Source organism: Salarias fasciatus, chromosome 19, assembly GCF_902148845.1.
Source record: "Salarias fasciatus chromosome 19, fSalaFa1.1, whole genome shotgun sequence".
In the NCBI taxonomy this organism is placed as follows: Eukaryota; Metazoa; Chordata; class Actinopteri; order Blenniiformes; family Blenniidae; genus Salarias; species Salarias fasciatus.
The window spans coordinates 10999404-11022924 of record NC_043763.1 but is presented as its reverse complement, the minus strand read 5'-3'; the positions used below and the strand labels follow the sequence as shown (position 1 = coordinate 11022924).

The window sequence follows — 23521 nt, the reverse complement described above, 5'->3', positions numbered from 1 at the left end:
GTTATCTTTTTGACTGTTTTTGTGATTTTTCTGTCTCCTCAGGAGAACGGGGTGGAGTTTGAGGCATGCCTGGTGGCGCAGTGCGACGCCCTCATCGACGCCTTGAACCGGCGCAAAGCCCAGCTGCTCTCTCAAGTGAACAAGGAGCACGAGCACAAGCTGAAGGTGAGCGAGCATGGCGAGGCGCGCACGCTGCAGAGCGACGATCGATGAGGCCCCGCCCTCATCGCGAAATTCACCAAAAAAAAAAAAAACTGTAACGTCAACGCTACATTTTTCTAAAGTACAGAGCACTTCAGCCGCCTCTGACGCGCTGAAAGGGACGATGCGAGTGAGAAGAGAGGTGGGAGAGATACATTTGTGTTGTACAGCATCCAATTTCATGCTTGGACGCCCCGCAGAATCAAGGTTTCACACGTGTAGGTGGTTTCAGAAACACCGCCTGTGGATGGCAACATGTGAGCGCACTCACATGCAACACGCACGCACACACACACACACACACACACACACACACACACACACACACACACACACACACACACACACACGATTGTCCTCTTTACAAGATTTATTTTAGGTGTGAAGCCTTTCATGGACGTTGGTTTCTCTCTCTCACATGCTCACTTATTTACATTACGAAAAAAACACAGTTTTCACCAAAAGAAGAGCTGTGAAAGTCTGTTATTGTCGGGCCTGTTCTGTAGCCTCTGAATAGCTGCATTGTCCTCTGTTTATATTCTTACCTCCTCTAATCAAAGGCTTATTCATGCAAATTAGAGATCAATGTGTCAGTTTGACTGGATATTAAATGATAAAACATTAGAATGGCAGAGGTTTTGTTTGAAAGGGACACTGTTGAATTTATCTCTTTTTTTCATCTATAAAACCATTTCCAAGCTTTTTCCAACCAAAGTTGTTGAATCTAGACCTGATTGCCTTTCAAAACAGTTTTCATTTTGTAGTTAAATGCAGTAAATCTGACACTAAAGTGATACAACTGTTCAAACTTCATCTGAAACATGCGTCACATCCCAATACGCCACCGGATTGCTGCCTTTTGGCGAAATAACCATGAATAAATCAAAGTTTGATGGGACAATAATGTTTGATTCAATGTGGAGAGTCTGCAGAACCCTGGTTTAACACTGTGTTTGGTATTTGAAGAAAAAATGCACAGACAAAAAAAAAAACTCATGTTGCAATTTAAAATTGTTTCGATTTAAAACGGCTGGATTTTTTTTTTTTTTTTTTTTAAGAAACGGCTATAATGGCTAAAATAGCTAAAGCAGAAACATGGCTATAACAGAATAAACAGCTAACTCCAGCTAAAATACACAAATCTGCTGAAAAGTGATGAATCAGCAAAAGTAGCAGCAGGAGCTAAAAGCACACTGGAATAGCTGAAACAGCTTATTTAGACCTCATTTGCATCGTATTATTTTGGTAAATACAAAAAATATCTTCCAATGTGATCTTCATATCGAGGGTTAAACATGTTTTGTGGTAAAAATTTAATGTTTTGGAAAATATCTAAAACCTCCCGCCTGTAAAGGTTGTGGCTCCTGCAGAAGAAGCTCGCTCTGGCTTTGTGTCGCTCTCTCTAAACAGAATCCATCCTGTTAATAGCTGGATTTGTGGCGCTGGGCCGAAGCGTCCTGTGGGGCGGCTGGACGCAATTACACCTCCAACACAGGAATTTTAATGTGCCGCTGCTCTGTGCAGATTTAATCCCCGCCTGTCAGCTGGGCTCCTCCGCGTGTCGCCGGCTGAATCCTAATACTCCGGGAACTCCTCAGTGTTGATCTCGTGTATGAAGCCGCTGCTTCCTGTGTCTTTAACCATGCAGAAAAGATCGCAGATTCACGTTATTTTTTTTTCCTCTCGTATTGGTTCCTGGAGGGCGGCGTGGAGCACAATGAGAGAGGACAGGCGGGATCAGAGCAGATATAGATGGCTTTCTGCAGATGGAAGCTCCTGAACTCCCGGCTCGCACAGAGAAGCAGAAATCTACATGTTCCCACTTCTTTGCATGGATTTCCCAAATACTGACGTCATGTGCAAATACCCAGAGGAGTCTCAGTCTGGCGAACCAGCCAGCCGTGGTTTCTGTGTTTTATCCCTCGAAATTTATTCAAACCACCTCGACAGCATAAAAACTGTGAAAGTTATGGGAAGATCTTCTTTTGTACGGGTTTTTAGCTTGTTTAGCACACGCTCGGCAAGCACTATTCAAACAGTACATTGAAAGGAGCTTGTAAAATGTAAAGAAATGCATAGAATTTAAACACATGAGGATAAAAACATTCAGAAACAATGAAATCGTGTCGTTAAATATAAATCTGGATGAGACATCAAAACATTTAAAGAACATAAACAGCTGAAGTGAACACTTTTAGTGTGTCTGCAATATTTTTTCCGTATTTTAAGCAGCAAACCTCAAATTCAAACACGATGGGTATTCTGCAGCTCCCTTCGTGTCCTCTGTTGACACCTAATTTTGCTCTAGCAGCTTTTTTTGTTTTTTTGTAACTGATTCTTCCTCCCAGGCTCTCATTTCACCCAGTTTCTGTCAGAAAGATGTGAAAACCAACTTGCAGAGCCTTTAGACTTGGCTTAATTGATCATTTCTCACAGTTTAGAGTCAGTTTTTCCTGGAATGTTGGCTCAACAAAGGCCCATTGAGCACTGCACACGTCACAAAGATGCTGGAAACATCCAAGCACTTAAAGACATGTACACAGAGAATCCGTCATGAAATAGTCACGTGGGTGATAATGGCTTTTTGTTTGTGAGCGTCGATTATTCATCTGTAGCATTTCAGTCTATTTTTGTGTTTACAGAGTAGCTTCAGGTTGAGTAATATTATTGTTTTAAGTGTGTAATTTTACTGAAATCTAAGTCACAGATTGCCATTCATTTTGCTGCTCATCTTCAGTACACACAACATTTCTAATCTTTTAATCACTGCTCTTTTATAAAGCAAATTTCCTGTTCTATGTCTCATTTTCTTTTAAATGAGTTGCTGGGTAATAAATCTACACTTTATTGTGTGTCCAGAAACGTGCTTTAAACAGATGTTTCATGCAGCTGCATTAAATCTAACGCCTGCGATTAACAGTGCAATTAAATAAGGGTAAAAATTGCTCTGTATTTTTACTTGACTAGTTTCAATGAGAGTAATAAACATGTAATGAAGCAGAGTTTAAGCAATTTAACAGTAGTTGCTATTGACCCTGAATTTTCAGCACAATTTCCACATTTTTTTTGGAATATACCGTTGATCTAGTTGTTCGATGATCACTGGTGACTCTGGGATCTGGTATGTTTTCTAAAATCTTCTGACAGTTTAAAGTATTCAAGCTCAAGCTGATTAAATTTTCTGAGATAAATTCCCGTTGCCAGGCCGTTTGGCTTTCACACACGCCTCCAGTGCAGCGCGGCGGATCTGCTGAACATGATCAAGCCCCGGCTGGCTGTGGCTGCTGTCAGCTCCTCCCTCCAGAGGGAGGAGCTCATTACAGCCGCGCAAAGTGAATCAGAAGCAGCGTCTCCCTCTGAATGCCTCATCCCCTGGACGGCCGGCCCCCGATGGCTAATGAGTACAGCTGTTTTTCATTTCCAGTGGAGTCATTTCCTGATGACTCCTCGTCTTCTGACTGAGCATCTTTGCTCCGGGGGGGGGGGGGGGTCCCTGGTCCCTGGTCCCTGGTCCCTGGTCCCTGGTCCCTGGTCCCTGGTCCCTGGTTCTCCTCCCATTCAAGCAGGCACAGTCCAGGCCTGTGTGGAATTCACCACTGCACTCAGGCTCTCTGTGAAATACTGGCATTCAACACTCATCAACAACCAATTATAGAACTGTAAATAATACATTTGGTTGAAGTTGCGTTGAATTTAATGGGCTTCACCTTTAAAGTTGTCAAAAATGACTGAAATGCAGTAAAATATGTTAAAGGGACATAGTAAAGCATAATCTTGTTGATCGATATTGAGCCTTTTAGTGATCTAAAAGATTTAACTATGAAATTATCCCTTGTTTGTTTCATTAAAATAGGAAATATAAAAAACAAAACAAAAGAAAAAAACCCTCAGTAGCTTTAACCCAATTAGAAAAAGATTCTCGTCTGGTATTTACCCCTCCAGTTATCTGCTGAGCAAAATAAATAAAAAAAACAACAAAAACTGAAATATTTCTCTCTGTTTTTCCGTCATTGGCCTGTAAACATCAGTGGCAGCTGTTCTGATTAACCACACAGAGCAGAAAGTATTAACTGATTTGAGTAAAATAACAGTCCAACATCTGTGTGTGTGTGTGTGTGTGTGGGTGTGCGCCTGTAGTCAGCGGCTGTGTTGTTTGAGCTCTGTCACTCGCCGTGGTACCGAGTAGAAGCTCCTCACTGACGGCCGACTGTCACTCCATCGTACCGTCACGGCGCCGCGTTAGTCACACTTCCCCGTCCGACAGCTCGTCTCCTGTTCCTCTTTTGACGTCTCTCGTTCAGGAGAGAAGTCGTCCGGCTCGTCCTCTGATAATCTTCACGGTCGGGGCGAAAGCTGCGTCACGCTGCGGGTCGGGACGCCGCAGCCACAGTAACTCACGGGGCCGGAACTGTCGCAGTGACCTAATAATTACAGCATAAATATACCCAAGGAGGTCAAAGGACTTTTAGAGCTCGTTTTCTAACCGACTGCTTCGAAATCTACCTGGTCAGCGCTCAGCGGGTGACATGTCGCATCTCCAGAGGGGACAGAGGCCAATAAGCATTCCTCTGTTTAATATACACTGAAACCCATCAATGTTGAGGATTGATTGACGTGTAAAGTGTATTTTAAGGCCTGTGACGGTGTATTTGGTGACCATGACCCCCCCAGCCGCGTCCCTCTGCCCTCCTTCACCATCTTTCAGGCACTTCGTGGCTCTCGCTCGCTCTCCGGTTTCCTCTTTTTTTTCCTCTTCCTCATTTAATTTCTCACATCAAACTCTCATCAAGATGCTGCATTTCATCGTCTGCCGCCCCTCCCCGAGCCGCTGCTGCACCCCCCCCCAGTTAAATTCACATGAATAAATCTTCCCTGCGCTGATTACCCAGTGATCATCTGGCAGAGTGGTATTGCCGGTGGCGGCGTTTATGTCTTACTGGGAGACTTGTTTTAAAAGCAGATTTTTTTTTTTTTATGGGAATGCCGAGAGAGAAAAAGGGAAAAATAAAAAGACGGAGGGATACAATGAAAGTTTGTGGCAGATTCCCCTGCAGAAGGAGGAGATGGTGCGTGCAGAGGAGCGACAGCCAGGTGACTGTTGAGCAGGCGGAGACGGGCGGCGGGGTGAAACTCCTGGAGCGCTGCCAGGCGGCCGCTGCAGGGCTGTGTGTGTTCCAGGGTCGACACAGCAGCCTGGCTCTCGGCCACGGCATCGCAGAAGCGAGCGGCATTTCCTTTATCTGCGCGGAGAGCGAGATTAAACACGCTCCCCTGGCTGATTGATTTCTGCCCAATAACCAGAGAGTCATTACAGAATGATGAGGTGCATTTCTGTAAATATTAATCCACTGGAAGAGCACTCAGGCCTGCGGTTTGTTCTCAGAGGAGAAGCAGCATTTTCGTCTGCGGTTCATTTCAGTCCACACTGCCTCCGTTTATTCGCCTCTTCACCCCGCCACTGCGCAGATTTTGGCAGTTTTTCCACAGTCCCTAACTCGGGGTAAACACGATTGACTTATCTGCACGCTTTGTTTGAATTTACCGGTGTTTGTAGCAGATAAAAGCTCCACCGAAAAGCAGAAACACTGCAGAGTGAGAGCATCCAGTGAGCCAGTTCAGCTTCGATAAAAAAAATATATATATATAAAAAAAAACTGACTGCAGCATAAACAACCTGAACTGAAGAGCTTAGTTGAAATAAAGTTAATGTAAAATCTTTTTTTTTTTTTTTTTAAAAAAAAGCTTATTGTCATGTTATTACATCAGGAAGTCATCTCACATCAAATGCACTGCTGTTACAAAGCCTTCCATGGAAAACAGCAGCATATGTAGGTCAAACAGACTTTTCCTGTGTAGTTCAGCACATCCCGGCTCCGTCAGCATCACAGAAAGCCCACACTGCCTTCAGCCTCCTGAGGTGACCTTTACAAAATCAAAAAAAGCACTTTTGATGTAAGAGTAGTTTTTGCTTGAGAAGCTTTTACAAACCGAAACACCCACAAGAACAAAGCTTCACCGAGATGCATAAATATCCTGTAGGAGGTCGGATTAGGACGTCTCGGCATGAATGGAACGTCAGACAGGAGCTGAGGCTCAGATTGTTGCTTCCAGATGTTTTGCAGCAGTCTCTCCTCTGAGTGAACACCTGCAGCATCGAGCTGGTTTTAGCGGCAGCTTACGAGCTAATTATTAATGAGGCCCTTCTGGTGGTGCAGCAGGTTCATTGTGGATCTGGATTCAAGTCCTGGTTGCTCTGCAGTGAAAACTAGTTAAATCTGCATAAAAAGGTAGACGGAGTGTTTCACGCTGATTTTAAACCACTGAAATGACACCGTTTACCAGTCGACTCATCCCGAATAACTTTCCGACAACTTCAGCAAACGCGCCGATAAAATATTCGCCCGTCATTCACGGCACAGACCGTCGGCAGAAATGTGCGATTCGTCTGTTTGGATGTTTACTGCCGAGCGTTTTACGCATGGAGATGTGGTGTGAAATGTCAGCAGAGGTGTGGTGGAGGCAGATGACTCTAAATCCGCCCCGATGGCTACAGCTTGTACGTGGCTGCGCTATCTGCAGTAAACAAGCAGAGCTTTTCGACGCTGCTGGGCTTACAGGACCGTTGCATCAGGTGTGCTGCAGGTGCACGTCTCCGCTCTCAGCTCAGATTTGGAAGAGATTTGATATAATCCAGTAATTGCTCGCAACATAAAGCCGCATGTTCCTTTTTTTTTTAATGCTTTTTCTCGCAGTGCATTCCTCAACTTTCCTCTCATTTTGAGGAGATTACATCCTGGAAATGTTGCTACACATGCTAGTTAATAATACATAGATTTTTTTAAATTCCCAGGCCGATTTGAACATCGGATGCTGGTTGATTAGAATATAATCAGTGTTTTTTTTATTCATTCATTATTTTACTGTGTATCTGTTGGTGCAACGCCTGCACATCGACTGCAGCCGTCAGTAAATCATCTTCGAGTCTCCGAGCGGCAGCGGGAAGGATTTTCCTCCACATTCAGCCTGGAAGCCCCTCAGCGAGCTGCACTACAGCTTCTGTTTCCTAGCAACGCTCCGTCCAGCGCCTCCGTTTCTTTCACACTGTTGTAAAGAGGCCGTGGACATCAGTCAGAGCTGAACGGAACGACAGAACATCGGAGGGAATCTCCCAAATCCTGTCTTCTTTTAGATACCCGATCAGATTAAATGCTGTACATTCTTCACTTAATCCTTCATATCACTGTGTAGGATAACTACTCAGTTCATCCATCCATCCATTCATCCTATTGCCTGGTGAATAGGGCCATGAAGATGGCGATGGGGACTGCAAGTGGTCCGCAGGCCAACAGTTGTCCCTCTCTGGCGACAAAGAGAGGGACAGCTGGTGTAAATTCTGATGTATTTGCAAGTCATGTCATGATTACAACAATCCACACTTAACCGACATCGTGCACTTTTTGTTTATTGTTTAATCATCCCTCCAGTAGTTTTAAATGGATCGGCCTGTAAACACTGCCTCATAAATAAAGATCATTTGGGTTTATATTGATTGCAATCGTGATTAGTCAAGTGTTTTTTTAACAAAAACTTTTCGTGACAAAACTGATTACATCAGAAACGCTGCCCCTGGTTCGGTGTGAAGCGTGGTCGGGCACAGTTCAGCTCGGAGCGAGCCGCTCTGCTGTAGCTGTCGATGACTGGGCACACGTGCGTGCGTACGTGCGTGTGTGCGAAAGCAAAGTGTCACTTTGTTTCTGTCAGCGTCAATAACAGGATCAGCTCCCGGTGTCCTTCGGCCTCCTCTGCCTCCCTCAATCTGTGTCTGAGGAGTAAATAAAGAAAGAAAATAAATAAAAAATTGTAACAATCAATCACTTTGACAAATCCTGCTGCTAATCTCATTATTGGAATTCCTCCTGGTTGCCTCGTTTGGCTTTTCTTCATCCATTACAGCTCGTTTCAACAAGGCTTCCTCCTCCTCCTCCTCCTCCTTTTGGGACTCATTTTCTTCTTCATATCTACCCATTCTCTCTTTCTGTTTATTATCTTTTGTCTTCTTTCCTTTTTTCAGCTTTTATCTTCCTTATTTTTGAACATTTTAAAGCCTTTTCCCCAGTTTTTGCCATCCGAACATAAGATAAGATAAGATGCGATAAGACTGACTTTATAAACTCCTTTATTGGTCTTGCACTGTATTTCATCAACATCTCCTACTACTGGTATTTCCACATCATTTCTTTCAGTCTTCCACATTTAGCACACTTTATTCCCCCATTGTTTCAGTCATATTCCCTTCCAGTGTGATTCAAAGAGAAACCGGCTGATGATTAACATGTGATTATCTTCTGTATGTTTGCTGGTTCTTCTACAAACCGCATTATACTTGCAAAACTCAGCTCTCCGGTGGCTCTTCCTTCTTTTCATCTCCCTCCTCGTCCCTCCTTCTCTCCCTGTTCGCAGGTGGTGCGTGATCAGATCTCCCACTGCACCGTCAAGCTGCGTCAGACCACCGGACTGATGGAGTACTGCTTGGAGGTCATCAAGGAGAACGACCCCAGCGGTTTCCTGCAGGTAGAAAAAAGAAAACAAAAAACACAGTAGAGCTTCACCTCCGAGGATTTTTTGGTTATGTTCAGTGGTATTAACAGTGTTTTGTTGTGTGTGTGTGTCTCAGATCTCCGACGCTCTGATCCGGAGGGTCCACATGACCGAGGGTCAGTGGGGGAAGGGAACCCTCACCCCGAGGATGACCAGCGACTTCGACCTGACTCTGGACAGCGGGCCGCTGCTGCAGACCATCCACCAGCTGGACTTTGTTCAGATGAAAGGTAACACACACATTGTCTGGAGTTTTTTCTAATAGTTTTGGACTAGAAATGATAATAATTTTAAGATTTTTATTGGTAATAAAACTAAATCATGTACCTGTAGTGTTTGGAACCATTATGAAAGTTATTTATTTTATATAAATAGTAAATAGTGAAGATGCGTACTGCAGATTTCTGATCTACCCGTGTTTTTAAACCCCCCCCCCAGTCCCAGCTGCCCCCATGCTCCAGCTGGAGGAGTGCTGCACTCAGAACAACAGCGCCACGTTGTCATGGAAACAGCCGCCGCTCTCCACCATCACAGTGGACGGGTACATCCTGGAGCTGGACGATGGAAACGGGGGTCCGTTCAGGGTAGGTATCCCCCCCCCAACCTCCTACCTCTGCAGGTGCCCCCGACCTGGGGAGAAAGTGTTATTCTTTTCTAACAAAAGAGAGAAAAACATGACCAGCTGGAGTAATAACTCAGCGTTACAGGACACTCCCTCGCTCTCTCTCTCGACAAAGACTCGGTTATGTGGTGCCAGAGACGACACCAGCTCAGCCGGGTGAGGGGGGGGGATGTGTTGTGAATGCAGCGTTGTGTAGCTAAATTCCCTGGAGTGGGTCTGCGATATACCATCCCGCTCCGCTCATGTGACACCGGCGTGGCCGAGCAGTGAAAGACGCCGGCCGGGACGATCCGGCAGGAAGCGGGATCAAAGCCTGTAAACCATCCTCCCCAGACCCTCCCCGGCTCCCCGTACGCTAAGATCTGCGCTTTGTTTCAGCAGCAACTTAAACCTCCCCAACAATCCTCACGGTCTGGAGCCCGAGGATATCTGTGTCTCTACTTGAAGGCTCAGAACCGAAGGCCTGTTGACTCTGGGAACAATCCGACGGCGAGACTTTCTCAAGGCGTGCGCTGAAGCTCCCCGCTCACTTATTCTGAAAATCATCTTCTATTAGTTTGGAACAAATGAGTTGCGTTTGCTGTTTTGGAGAGAAAGTTTTACTCTGTAGATCCAACAACCCCAAGGCTACGAACCACAAACTCAGGATGAGGGTTAGGAGAGTAAAATGTTCAGGAGGAGAAAAAAAACGTTTTCTAAGAGATCTGTGTCTTCATAAGAGAACAGTTCATTAAGAAAAACAAAACTGAGCACAAATGACATTGCACATGCACGTCTTGAAGCTGGTCTTCTAACTTCCTACAGACACCAGAATGAAGAAAACAAACCATTTAGCAGGTTTTTATTATTGAAATGTTCCTGATCGTTTCTTCACCTGGCTCCCCGTGACTTTTTTGCACATCTTTTTTTTTTTTTTTTAGATTTATTTCAGATTTTTTATTCACTTTCTCCTTCATTACTTGTAACTCCATTCATTTTGTACTTGTGGGGCACAAAAAATGTTCAATCCGATCACTCAGTGCCAAAAGCAGGCAACTGAGCACACAAATTATATCTTCTTGAGCCGATTTCTTCTTGTATAAACAGGCTGTAAAGCATGCAAAACCCTCCTGTTAATACACATAAAGATCCACCATCGCATGCCAGTTGTACAGTCTCTTGCGTAAATAGATCATTATGATACATATTTCAGTATTCTAGTAAACAAAAAGAAGAATGGAAATTGAATTAAATTGCTTATATGTTATCGAGTACACTATTACACTTTTTGTTAGAAGTACGCAAAACATTACTTTTAAACCTAATATTTAAAATGTTTAAACATTTCCATTAGTTTTCTGTGTTAAGTGCAAATATTCTTTTTTTTTCTCATTTTTGTCATATTTTCAAGATAGACGAGAATTTACCTGATAAAGGGTTAAACAATGCACACTGTCCAAATTGCACCACTTTCTCCATGATCAGTGGACATTTTTGCAAAACCTAAAAGACTACAAAAGCCTAAAATCACATAAATAACACCACTCACATAATAAACAGTGTTTGCTTAATATATATATATATATATATATATATATATATATATATATATATATATTAAGTATTCATTACTCTCATGATTTGAAGAGTTCCATACTTGGCTGATTACAGCCCTGTGTGTGTGCAGTTTCATCATGTTCCGGTTCATATTTCTGCTAAATCAGGATGTTGCATTGAGGCATTGACACATTGTGTGTTTGGTTTGTCTTTTGGCAAATGAACACAAATTGAGAAAATTAATTGTGAGACTGACTTAAAACATGGCAACTTGTATAAAAAGCCTTTTAGAACTACAATGAGCCACTGGTAACTGACTGATTTCTTTGTATTTTTTTATACCTATGTAGTTTATAAATATAGTCATACTTTATATTTATTACACTGATGATTCCAAAAATTTTAGTTACAGCTGAGTCAATGCTGAATGGTTGCAGTTTCAACATGAACTGATCCACATTTCATTTGCACTGCAACTAGAGACATGACAGGCTCTTTACATTTTTAAATAGAGTTGCTAAAATAAATGACATTTTAACTAGGTATATGACATAAAAATTGTAAAAACTAATTAAAAATGGCCTTGAAGACACCAAACAACCAAGTGATCCCTAAACTGTTGCCGTCCCCACTTCCCACTGCAGCAACTTCTGTCCCCATTAATTATTAATTACTGTCATAATATTAAGAGCTCAACACTTAAATGTGTCTGATTTTCTCAGTTCAGACTGTTTTAGAGCAGCCTCATCATATTCTGGTGTGTGTTTTTGCTGAATCCTGGTGGCTTCACTGAAATTCCACACAACACAAAAAGTATTAAGTTAGATTTTGGTGGAAAACATGATGCAGTGAATAAGTTTTCCATTTTTAATGTGACATAAAGAGGTAAACTCTGTTCGACGCTGATAAGCTCCTAAAAAACAAAACAACAACAAGCGTTATTCGCTCTGACTTTTTGACTCCGTGTTACCTTCGGCATCGGTGTGTTTACGACAATCCTCCCAAAATAGTCTCATTAAAGTGTGGCTGCGCGTTGGGAGCCGTCCTGTAGCTGTTTGTTTTAATTCGGGAAGAGAAACCACTGACCTGGAGTGGATTTAATCTCTCTGCAGCCAAAAACCAGCTGCTCATAATCTCTCATCCTTCCAGCTCCTTCTGTGTTTTCTAATTGCCTGTTTCGCCCCTCCGTCTTAATTACAGCCGTGCCATGAGAGGACCGTCATTTACGTCCAATCTGCCAGCCGATTCACCCGCTGCATCCGCTAACTGCTAATTGGAACACGGGACAAAGCCAAATTTCGCTGTAGCTCGAGATGCTTTGCCAACTCTGTCACTTTTTTTTCCCTGATTCATTGGAACTCATCATTTCGAAGCACATTTCAGGACAAGTTTCATATTTGATGTGTGTTGACATAACATGAAATGCTTTCACCTCCTGCCCCTTTTTAATGGTCTGATCTTCCCAGAACCAGATTCCCAGAGTGTGAGCGAAGTTTTCTCTCTGACTCATTCAGCCTCACCGACGCAGCGCCACGTTCAGCCTGGCGCGTTGTGTCCCCGGGTCTATTTATATCCCCGCGTGGGCCGCCGGGCCCACGTTCAGTTGTACAAGCTCGCGGTCTTGCTTGCCGCCCCTCACGGGCAGATCTAATCGGGACGCCCCCTTCAGAGGCCTCGAAAAATCCGGACCGCTCCCCTTTGGTCATGACTAAGCGCTTGATGTATGTGGCAGATCTGACAGGAAGTGCTGCGTGTCTTCGCAGGAGGTGTACGTGGGGACGGAGACCATCTGCACGGTGGACGGTCTCCACTTCAACAGCACCTACAAGTCCAGAGTGAAGGCCTTCAACGGCAGCGGCGTGGGGCAGTACAGCAAGACCCTCATCATGCAGACCTCTGAGAGTACGTCCAGCTTCTCCTCCTCTTCAGTTCAAACACGCAAATAAAACAGGTGTGGTCGAGCAAGGAATGCAAATGCATCCAAAGGCCCGAGAGGTGAGATGCAAAGGCAGAATATATGGAGCAGAATGTTCCGGAAAGTGGCTCAAACATGCAGGAGAATGGATCTTATGTGGGGAAAAAGTGGGAATTATGTTAATATAATCAGGTTGTAGTCAAAAACTGGGTGAATTAAACATGATAGGATTATAAACAGACACAATTAGCTCGAAACTACTTGGAAATGATGTAATTAATCAATATTTTCTTACACATGTTTGCTTTTAAATGCTTGTAAGCAGATTTCACACTACACTTTTGCACATGCTTCATTCCTGTTTACATTATTGATTATTGTGCTCACTGTATCTGCTGTCATGGTGCTCGCAATTCAGGAGCGTGCAGCAGAAGTGGGCATGATAATGGATTATGGCTCACTGGTTGCAGGTGCTTTGTGGTCAGTCTAATTGCAGCAGCAGTGTAATTTCTCCCCTAACCGGCTAAGTTTCCTTTGAGTGTAGTGTGATAAAAACATTGCAAAACATGTAGTGAAGCCAATCGCTCATATGAACATAGAAATTAAAGCAAAGGTCGGTTTATTATTTTTTTTACATGCTGATTGAATGCCAGTTCTGCTGCCAGGCTGAAACCTTGTAACTCTTCAAGAAAACTTTTCAGAAATTCAGAGAAAAAAACCCCCAAAAATCTGGGTTCATTTTCCTGCCAGCTTTTTGAGTTAATTAATAGCTTCAAAGGGATTTTCGAGGCCTCGGAACAGTCCATTGCATAAATCATGTGACACAACAAATAATAACGGTGAAAGCCGTCAGAATACTCCTGTTACAGGGTTTTAGTCCGCCGGCAGCGGCGGGATGTGGATTCTGAGCTTGTGACCCAGCTGCAGCTGGATAATCCATCCACGTTTGCTTCCCCATTAGTTAAATGCTGCTTTGTGTCGACGGGGGTCTGAGTGATCTGAGTGGACCAGAAGGGTCCAGACCCACTCCCCCTACCTGACCGGCCACAGCTGATCTAACTTGTTTTTGCAGCCTCCGTCACGATCGGGCTTTCGGATCCGACAGTTGTTATTCCTCTCCTGGAGAGGAGGGAAATCAAGACTTTCTCTGTCGAGATCGCTTTGTTTTTATTGTTCCTTTCCGCTCTTGGCCGTTTCGTTTCCAGGAGCTCCTTCGGGGCGTCTCCTCTGATCTTTCGCCCACCGAGCTGAACCTGCTTCCCTGATCAAATCTGCTTTTTTTTTTTTTTTTTTACCCTCTCCGCCACCCCTTCCCCTTCATTGCTCCGCTCCGCTCTCTTCCTCACCCCCCCCCCTTATCATTCCACGTTTCAGCTGGAATCCCTCCATGTGATATTCAGTCTATAGGCTCAGGTATGGACGGCTCTCACTGCTGACTGTTCCTCCTTCAGGTCACTTGCCTGTTTCATCAGTAACGTCTTCACGCTCCCAACCAGCAGGTGGGCAGTTCTGCTGCTCTGTGGGCTGCACTTAATAAATGTTCAATCCAGGCCTCTAATAAATGTCTTTGTTTTATTTCCCTCGGGAAATGAACCTTTGTAATGAAACTTTTACGGCGTGCGGCGATGCCAGTTGAAAGCCGCGGACGAGCGAGTCCAGTGGAGCCCATAAAAAAAACACAACTGCCCGCCTGTTTAATTCCCACATTTGTAGACTGTAGAGACTTGCTATTGCACTTTTAGAGTAGGTATTTGATTTAGCTACGTAGCTTGGAGCTGTGTGCTGCAACGGCGCAAAGGACCAGTTCGCCTAAATTACGATGGAACAGATGAGGAAAGATTCTTCAGAGGAACATGCAAACTCCACACACAGCAGAGCCATGACAGGGTTGCTGGAAGGTGTTGGTAAGAACCCATTTGTGATCTGAAGCACAACAATGACCTATAATTAACTTTAAGTTATCTGGCTATTGAAACGTTTTTTATTAGTTTTTCAATCAAATAATATTTCTTCTTGTTTTGGGTTCTACATCCACGCAAAGAAAATGGATATGATCCCATGAGGTTTCCACCATCTGATGTTAGATGACTGACAAGCAGCATTCAGCAAATTATAAAGCAGCTCACAGATAGAGATAGTAATATTTATTTTAGTGCAATAGAAATAAGAAAACGCGTGCCATTCGATGTCACTTATTCCTAATTGTTTGGATAATTATGAATTATATTTACTTATTTTGAAAAAAACTCAGAATTTTACTAAAGTTTACAATTTAGTATGAGGAAAACTTTGAGTTTGAGAATATATTGAGTTTAGTTAGACATGAGTTTCACCTTATACGTAAGAATGACATTTTGCTACTCTAAATGAAATCGATGATCCAAAAAAAAAACTTTTATTGTGCTTTAGGTGAACTGAACCTTTTTTTTTTTCTATATCAATGCTAAGAAATTATTGCAGTAATTTTCTCATTAATGATCTTCTTTCTTCAATCTGGCACCAGATCTGCAGATCATCCGTCACAGGATTTAATATCATAGAGCTCTTAAGCCTGTAGAGTTTTAAGTTTAGACACGTAGAGTGATTTTAAGGTTTTTAATCATGTCTGATCATAGTGATAGTCCCTCTTTTCCCTCATATCTCATAATATATTTGTTTTTTTTTCCATGTAGAGTTTGAACAGTGCCGTTTTCACCTCATTAAAACCTTCCGCTTCTCGACTCATGCCATGTCTGTATCGTCACGGTTGTCTCGTCCCTTCCCGCCGCCGGTGCTCTTTATTCACGTCGAACTCCGTCCTCGCACAGTTGCCTGGTTCACCTTCGACCCGGCCTCGGCTCACCCGGACATCATCTTCTCCAACGACAACCTGACGGTCACCTGCAACAGCTACGACGACCGGGTGGTCATGGGGAACTCGTCCTTCTCCCGGGGGGTTCACTACTGGGAGATGACGGTCGATCGCTACGACAACCACCCGGACCCGGCCTTCGGCATCGCGCGGGGCGACGTCCTGAAGGACGTGATGCTGGGGAAGGACGACAAGGCCTGGGCCATGTATGTGGACAACAACCGCTCCTGGTTCATGCACAACAACTCCCACACAAACAGGTAACCTAATTTTAGTCAAAAAACTTCTAAAATTAAGACAATAAAGGAAACAACTATGAACAAACTGACAGAAATTCCAACGCTTCAATGACTCTTTGCTGCCATCTGATGGACAAACTTGGCATTTTATGTATTTAATATTTAAAACAAGCTGCACCTTTAAAGCTCGTGTCCGGAGTTTCCGTTCGTCATCATCATTTTTTAACAGAGCTTACATGTGTTAATCTTGTTCGATACTGTAATATAATGTTGCCATAAAGCAATATAAAAATTTATATATGAGCTCCGCCTTCGTCTCATAGACCCCCATGTTATCCAAAAAAGCGCCGGTCAGCTTCAGCCAATAGATTTCAAGCTTCCGATTTGTCATGCTGTCAATCAACGTGTGCGCGCAGCCAGAGAGCACGGCCGCTCGCCCAGCAGAGGAGTGTTAGCTCCGCAGCAGCCGGCCCGCTTACCTCGGATATATCCACTGTCTGCTGAACATCCACCGTAAACAGCTAAACATGTAGGATGCTTGCGGACTAGGAGGCACTCATTTTCACCCGACGGATAATGCGCGTGCAGAATTTAAGGGCCGTGGCTTGGTCCTCACGAAAGCAGAGGGAGGGCGGAAACTCTTATTCTTTCATAACTCCGGACACGAACTTTAAAGGTGTAATATAGGATTTTCTCTAAAAGACGAAGCCAAACGTCTGTTACTCGCTTTTTGAAAAACGCACATGCGCCAGAGCATCCTAGGAAACGCCTATCAATGGCGGAAGCGTGCGAGCGCGAGCTCGTCTTCTCCGGGCGTGCACGGCTCTGTTTACAGTTTCTCGCTCATAAAGCTTATTTTCCGAAACAGTTACAGTTTCAGGTAAGCACTAGCTGAAACCGAAGCTCACCGGCTACATAAACACTCTGAATGCGCATGCGCCAAAGGGAGAACCTTATTGGGAGCGAGCACGTACAACGACTTTACGAAAGCAGCTCGTCTGATTGACATACAGACTCACCAGTTATTTTGATGATCCACCCGGAACTCAAAGCAAATAGAACATCCTATATTACACCTTTAAGTAAAATTGAAAAAACTTAGACCAAAGTGTTGTTCTATGAAGTATGAAGTGATGTTTGATTTTGTCGAATTGAGGTAATTTTTTCATGTATTTTTGTTAGTTTTGTCACAGGATTAAGGGTAGAGGTGAATCCTTTTTCTCAGCAATATTGTTTCTTAACCTCTGCAAGAGAATAAATACGCGATAAAACTGAGTATTATCTTGTTGAAAGACACATTTTTAAAACTAGATATGAGCGAAATGGAGATGTTCAACAACATTCATTAACAATAATATATTATAATGCAAATAAAACAGTTTGAATTCCAGCGTCCAACCAGGAAAATAGCTTGGCGTGAGACAAATCGTGTGCAACAGGTCTCACAAACAGAAAACACAGGAGGAGTTTAATGGTGAAAAGGAGTTTGCTGCTACTGTCTTGCATTGGTGTCTCACTGTTTGCCTCTCCTCTGTGTGATGGGCGGCGGCAGGACGGACGGCGGCATCGCCAAAGGAGCCACAATAGGGGTGCTGCTGGACTTCACGCGGGGGATCCTCATCTTCCTCATCAACGACGAGCAGCAGGGCCCCGTGGCCTTCGAGGGCCTGGAGGGCGCTTATTACCCTGCGATCAGCCTCAACCGAAACGTCCAGGTACAGAAAACGTCATGTGTTGACAGACGGAGTGAGGATCTCTCCTTTAGTCTGCATTCACATGAAAATAAAGCTGAAATGGGTCTAATTGTTGGAATGAATTGTGAGCTTCAGCAAAAGCAACAGGTTTTTAGTCTCAAATGAGGAATATATCAGAAATGCAGCTATTATTCATCGCAGCCTAATTTCTAACTTTCAGAAAGGCTTAAGGGATTAAAAGTTGAAAGAGGAACCTTCAAAGACTCAGCAACAAGTTGCTTGAATTTGGAGCCAGTTCTCTCTCTCGCTCTCTCTCTCTCTCACTCTGCAGCTCCACAGCTCCACCTGCAGGATGATAACACATCAAACATCTTTAGCACCATTTATTCACTAATTTATTCATGTTTTTTCCCCTCTCCAGGTCACTCTGCACACAGGTCTACCCATCCCCGACTTCTACACCCCGGGGGAGGCAGATCCCACCAGCTCGGTCTGCTGAAGACTGGGATCCTGAAAACCCGTCCAGGACGCTCCAGGGTTCATCCTGCCCAGTCAAAACAAACTCTGATCTCATCCCGAATCGCCTCTTCACCCACGACCCCCCCCCATCCCTGCGAGAGGCCGAGTCGAGCAACGAGCCTTGCCTTTGTCGTGCCCAGACCCCGGGTGTCTGGAGCCTCTGCGGGACTCGGTCAACACTTTATTTTCATGCGATGCAGGTAGCTAAAAAATATGGGAAATAACCTCCAGCTGATGGACTGGTGTGTTGTAAAATCAGAGCTTGACATCTGCTTTCTCTTTGAGATTCGGATGAGGGTTCCTCTCATCCGACTCTCCACGATAAAGCTAAAAAAAATCTGCCCAACGACGAATTTGTAGAAGTTTTTGTAAATGAGCGAAAGAGAAAAGAGGCCCCTCCCTTCCTGTACTCAGTCTTATATTATCTCAATCTTTTACCGATTCTCTCAACCAGGGGTCATTTCCCACGTGTGTATGCGTGAAAGTGTGTGTAGCAACTAATAGCAGTATAATGGCCAATAACATAATACTTTCCTCCGTTTCAAATCTTATCGATATTTTTTTAAAGCAAAAAAACTTATAGATATATATGTATTATTACATTACTGGCTGCAGTTACATTTCAAAACCATTTTTAGTGCTGCTTCAATAATGTAACTCAATGATGTGAAAACCTATTCAAATTAATTCAAATATTTTATGACGTTATTGGCTTTATTGCACTAAAACTGGCCAAATGTATGATGTTATTGGCAGGTTTTGCATCACGTTTGCTACGAGTGTGTGAGGTGTGTGTTGGGAGCGCCTGGGCCTTGTCGCTGTCTCTCCCTCATCCGTGTAAATGAGAAGCTTTTCTTAGTGGCTTAGCTCGTGTGAACTATCTGTATTGTCTGTAAAAAAAAGAAGAAAACAAAAAAAAAAAGAGGCAAAAAGTGCGACGCAGACGTTGAGATTTCAACTCCGTGCAGCCTTTATCCGCGGCTCAGCTCGCCACATGGGGGAGAGATTTGGTCCGATGTATCATAGAGAAGTGAGGTCAAAGGTTAAATATAACGACTGTGAAGATGTTTGAATAAGGTGCTACAGCAGCTCGCTTAGTCCTGGCTTTTTTTTTTTTTTTTCCCTTTTCCTTTTTTTACCGTAGGTGACTGAATACTGGTAGTTTTGTAATACTGTTATTGAAATGATCTATTGCAAAGAGGTGTATAGCTTAATAAGTTATTGATGTTCAGAGTTTTTCAAATGACAATTCATCTTTGTTTCTTTAGTGGATGTATAGTTACTACAGAGAGAGAGAGAGAGAGCGAGAGAGAAAAAAGTTTTTGTCACTTTAAAAATGTAGTTTGGAGTTTTGCTCTCCAGCTTGAAGAGGCTTTTGGGTTTTATTTCTTATAACAGACACAACAGTGAGACACCGGGAGGTTCTCGTGGCACGACGGCGGGGCAACAGTCTCCCCGAGGGGCGACGACCGGAGACGACAGGCGTTCATGAAGCTTTACGTAGCTCACAAGCAACGTTTGGTAGCTCTTTATCATGTAAAGCACAGCTCAGGACGATGAAGCACAGTTGTTTTTTTTTTTATCCTTTTGCACCACAATCTGTTTACAGTGTGTAGAATAAGCAGATCATGAGTGCAGAGAGTCGGCCTGATGATGGAGCGAGATGAAGATCTGAATAATATTAATGCAGTCTGAACAGAGCAGTCCGTGTCAAACGTAAAATCAGCAAATCAAACGTGAAAACAACAGGCGTTGCAGGGCCCGGCCTGACATGTTGAGACAGCTTGTTCCACAGTTTCAGGTCAACAAACATGAAGTCGCCTCCTCCCCTGTGTGAACCGACCTCAGAGGCATCAGACGCTGGGCTCACTGTTAAGATTAGACTGGACAGATCACGCGCGGAATCTTAAAATCTATAATAAAATGTACACGGAGGTGGTGAAAAGAGGTCAGAAGACGAGCAGCAGCCGTCGTCACCAGAGGAAAGTGGAGCTGACGGAGAGATAAGGCAGACGAAACACTGTGAAAAATCACCAAAAGATTAAATGGATTTTAGAGTCTGACTCCCGCAGAACTCAGTGGGATGAAGGATCAATGAGTCAGGCAGGCGGAGATAAACACTTTGAACTGAACGACCCCTCTGCTCCGGGTCACGGACAGGAACGCCCCTATCGGAGGAAGATGACCCTCTGGGGCCAGAATGCAACATGGAAGGACGACGTGCTCCAGTTCAGGACAACATAAACCCGATCGAGGGTCTGCAGCCAGTCGCTCCCCTGTAGTTTCTCCCTATTTCTGTCACAAATTAGATGTAAATGAATATTTTAATTATATTTCAAGGACGTTTATCTCCTGGGTAAAAAGGACAAAAAAATAAATAAATAAAAAATAAATAGCTACAGAAATGTCTAAAGCAGCAAAAATCACCAGATAAAAAAGGAATAATTGTTGAAATTGTTAGAAATGGACAAGAGAGCTAAATTGGCTAAATTGACCTAAACCACCAAAATGAATTAAATGTTAAGTCGTCTAGAAGAAAGACTAAGTGCTTTAACACCAAAAACTGTCTCAGCTACAATATAAAAGATTTTAAAAACTGCCTACCTTTTTGCAAAAGATCAAAATGGCGAAAAAATGGTAAAACATCTAAAAGAGCCTAAAATGTGCTGAACTATGAACTTCTAAATTGGAGTTATGTAAACTGATCAATGCAACTTAATTACAATTTTGTATGGAAAATAATTTTATCCCAATTTTAAGAGGTTAACCATGTTTTTTTTCTTCACTAAAATATCTCAAAAATAACCCCTTAAGACATAAATGTTGCAGATCTTTGGATATAGTAAAAAAAAAAAAACCTTCATAAACTGGACCCAGGTTACCTCATATATTACTGTTATTTTTTGGAGGATGATTGATTGCAGGACTGCCATGTTCCACTGCATTAGTTTTACGTTGTGATCAACTAACAAAAGTATAAATCCCCCAGATGTTATTTTGCATCTGTTTCTCATCCACCCAGAGGGTTTCTGGGTTGGTGTGTTGGGGGAGCTGTTGCCTCCGGAGGTGCCGGGAACTTTTCCCCCCTGAGCATCGTAGCCCTGAGACATACAACATACATGTCGAGCAAACACATAAGGTGCTATCCTGTGTTTCAGCTTCATGGGTGTGCCTTCTCTCCTCTTTTCAGTAACCAGAATCTTAATGAAACTTTGCTACAAACTGAGTTCATCGCTTCAGCAGAGTCAACTGTAACATCTGTGATGCCTGACTTCACCTGCTGCTACGTATCTTTTATATTCTACAAGGGCAGAAGTTCATCTGGTTTGCTGTGGGTGTATCGGCCGCAGTGATGAAGGGAATCCCCTCAGTCAGGTCGGATTTTATATTTTTCCCCGCCTTCCTTGGAACCTTACAGTGATTGTAAACTATACTCTATTTAGGCTGCTCCGATATTCAGCGAGTTGCGAAGCTAAAACATCATTTATCTGCTTGTTTTTTCAAGGAGAGCCAGTTTGTTGGCCTTTAATTACAAACCTAAAACACACACACACACGCAGCCATAATCCAAAGCATCACCCAGCCATTTCCAAACACAATTTGGAAACAATTCAGGTAATGAAAGTATTTTTTTAGTGAGTTCAGTGTGATATGACGCACTGCGATCAGTTTTCCACCTGAGTGCACAAGTGTACCTTTTCAATAGAGACGTGTGTTTCAGAGCGGAACACATGAGGTTGCTCACATTTTTTGAGAAAAAATGTGTGACTGCGATGTTTTTTTCTTTTCTTAACGAGCCAAATACACCTAAATGATGTTAAAAGAAGCCCGGGGGGAAGATTAAATTCTATCGTCCAGCCTCATCCAACCTTTCAGAAGTAGTGAAATCTCACACACAGTCTCGCTGGGCGACGCCGTGTGGTTTATCTTCAAATGTATATATGTGTGCGTGCGTGAGAGTGTGTGTGTGTGTGTGTGTGTGTGTGTGTGTGTGTGTGTGCACACGTCAGTGTGTGTATGTGTGTGTATTTGTACCTGCATTATAATCTCATTTTAAGTGATTCTTTAAGACCTGTTTGATGCGAGGTGGAATGTCATTTATTATGATCATTATTATATTACTATTATTATTACTACTATTTTTATTATTTACAGTGAACCTGAAATATCTCTATGAAGAATTTTATGAAAATAAGAAGAACATTGATACCACTATAATTTTAACACAGTATGGTTACTGCGATTATTGTTATTATTATTATTACATGTCTACCATTGCCATGTTACAGCAAATATTCCGATTATTTGAAGTATAATATGAGCCTCTGTGTTTCTGTATGTGTGAATATTCAATAAATAGGTGTCAACAAAATGTTTTACATGTGGAGTCTACTGATCTATTGATCTGCCTATCCATCCATCTATCTTTGTTAAAGTATTTTCCAGTAAGTTAACCTTTGGTTTGTAAACACTCACCGCGTAGAGACTTCTTTTCAGTCAATTCTTCACGTTCAAGGAGTTCATGACTGTCTTCATGATTCTCCAAACAAGTAAGAAAATAACTATTAGAAAAACGAGAATAACAAACAACAGGAAGAGGTAAGCTCACGTTGCAATGTCCAAAATTCCAATAGTGACAAGTACTGAAGACTTCTCGAGCCCGATGACAGATCTGTGGCCGGAAGAAGGAGGCGTTCAGGGTTTGTTTGGCCCTTATTCAGCTAAAGGAGCATTTAAGGTGACTGCTTCAAGAACAATCTACATGGGAGGAATTCCAGTAGGCCTGTCTTGAGACTGTGGAGGGATTGGCTCACACAGAACAGTCAACAACACACACACACACAGCTCGGGGTGAATTCAGGTCACCAGTTCACCTCACATGCAGAGTAAACCCACTCTCACACACACTCAGGGAAAGCGGACAAACCGGTCAGTATGTGAACTCATGACCTTCCATGAGCACCATCCACTCCTCGGTGCAGCCTCCGGCAACCTCTTGAGGAAGATTAGCCTATAAATGATGCCTCATCAGCAGCTCATATCAAACTCACAAAATGCTGTAAAAGTGAACTTGCAATGGCTGCGTGTGTGCATGCAGTGGATTTCGAATTCTAGTTTCAAGTAATAGCAGAAAGACAAACTGTGGATTTCTTTCCAGACAGCAGCATTTTTCTTTTATTAACCAACTACAACCGGAGGTGAAGAGAACAACACAAGCAGGAAAAGATTCATTGCATGGAAGAGTGTGTGTAGAAGGAAGCAGTGGTCATGCACATAGCTGCACTCATGTGTCAAATGCCTCCACAGCGCTGCGCCTTCTCTAAGCATGCTACAGCATCTCCACAG

General features: G+C 43.2%; 1 protein-coding gene across 2 annotated transcripts in view; it reads left to right on the top strand.

The window, feature by feature from the left end:
• Positions 1-18330, top strand: part of trim9 (tripartite motif containing 9) — a 29298-nt gene extending 10968 nt beyond the window's left edge. The window contains exons 3-11 of one of the 2 annotated variants that reach the window (XM_030116421.1): positions 43-165; positions 8662-8772; positions 8876-9029; positions 9238-9383; positions 12721-12859; positions 14247-14285; positions 15680-15983; positions 17515-17677; positions 18078-18330. In XM_030116421.1, coding sequence (XP_029972281.1) covers positions 43-165; positions 8662-8772; positions 8876-9029; positions 9238-9383; positions 12721-12859; positions 14247-14285; positions 15680-15983; positions 17515-17677; positions 18078-18155 — 1257 coding nt within the window. In that variant the 3' untranslated portion in view covers positions 18156-18330. The remainder of the gene's footprint in view (positions 1-42; positions 166-8661; positions 8773-8875; positions 9030-9237; positions 9384-12720; positions 12860-14246; positions 14286-15679; positions 15984-17514; positions 17678-18077) is intronic. The other variant, XM_030116422.1, reaches the window with a different exon arrangement.
• Positions 18331-23521: the final 5191 nt, after the last annotated feature.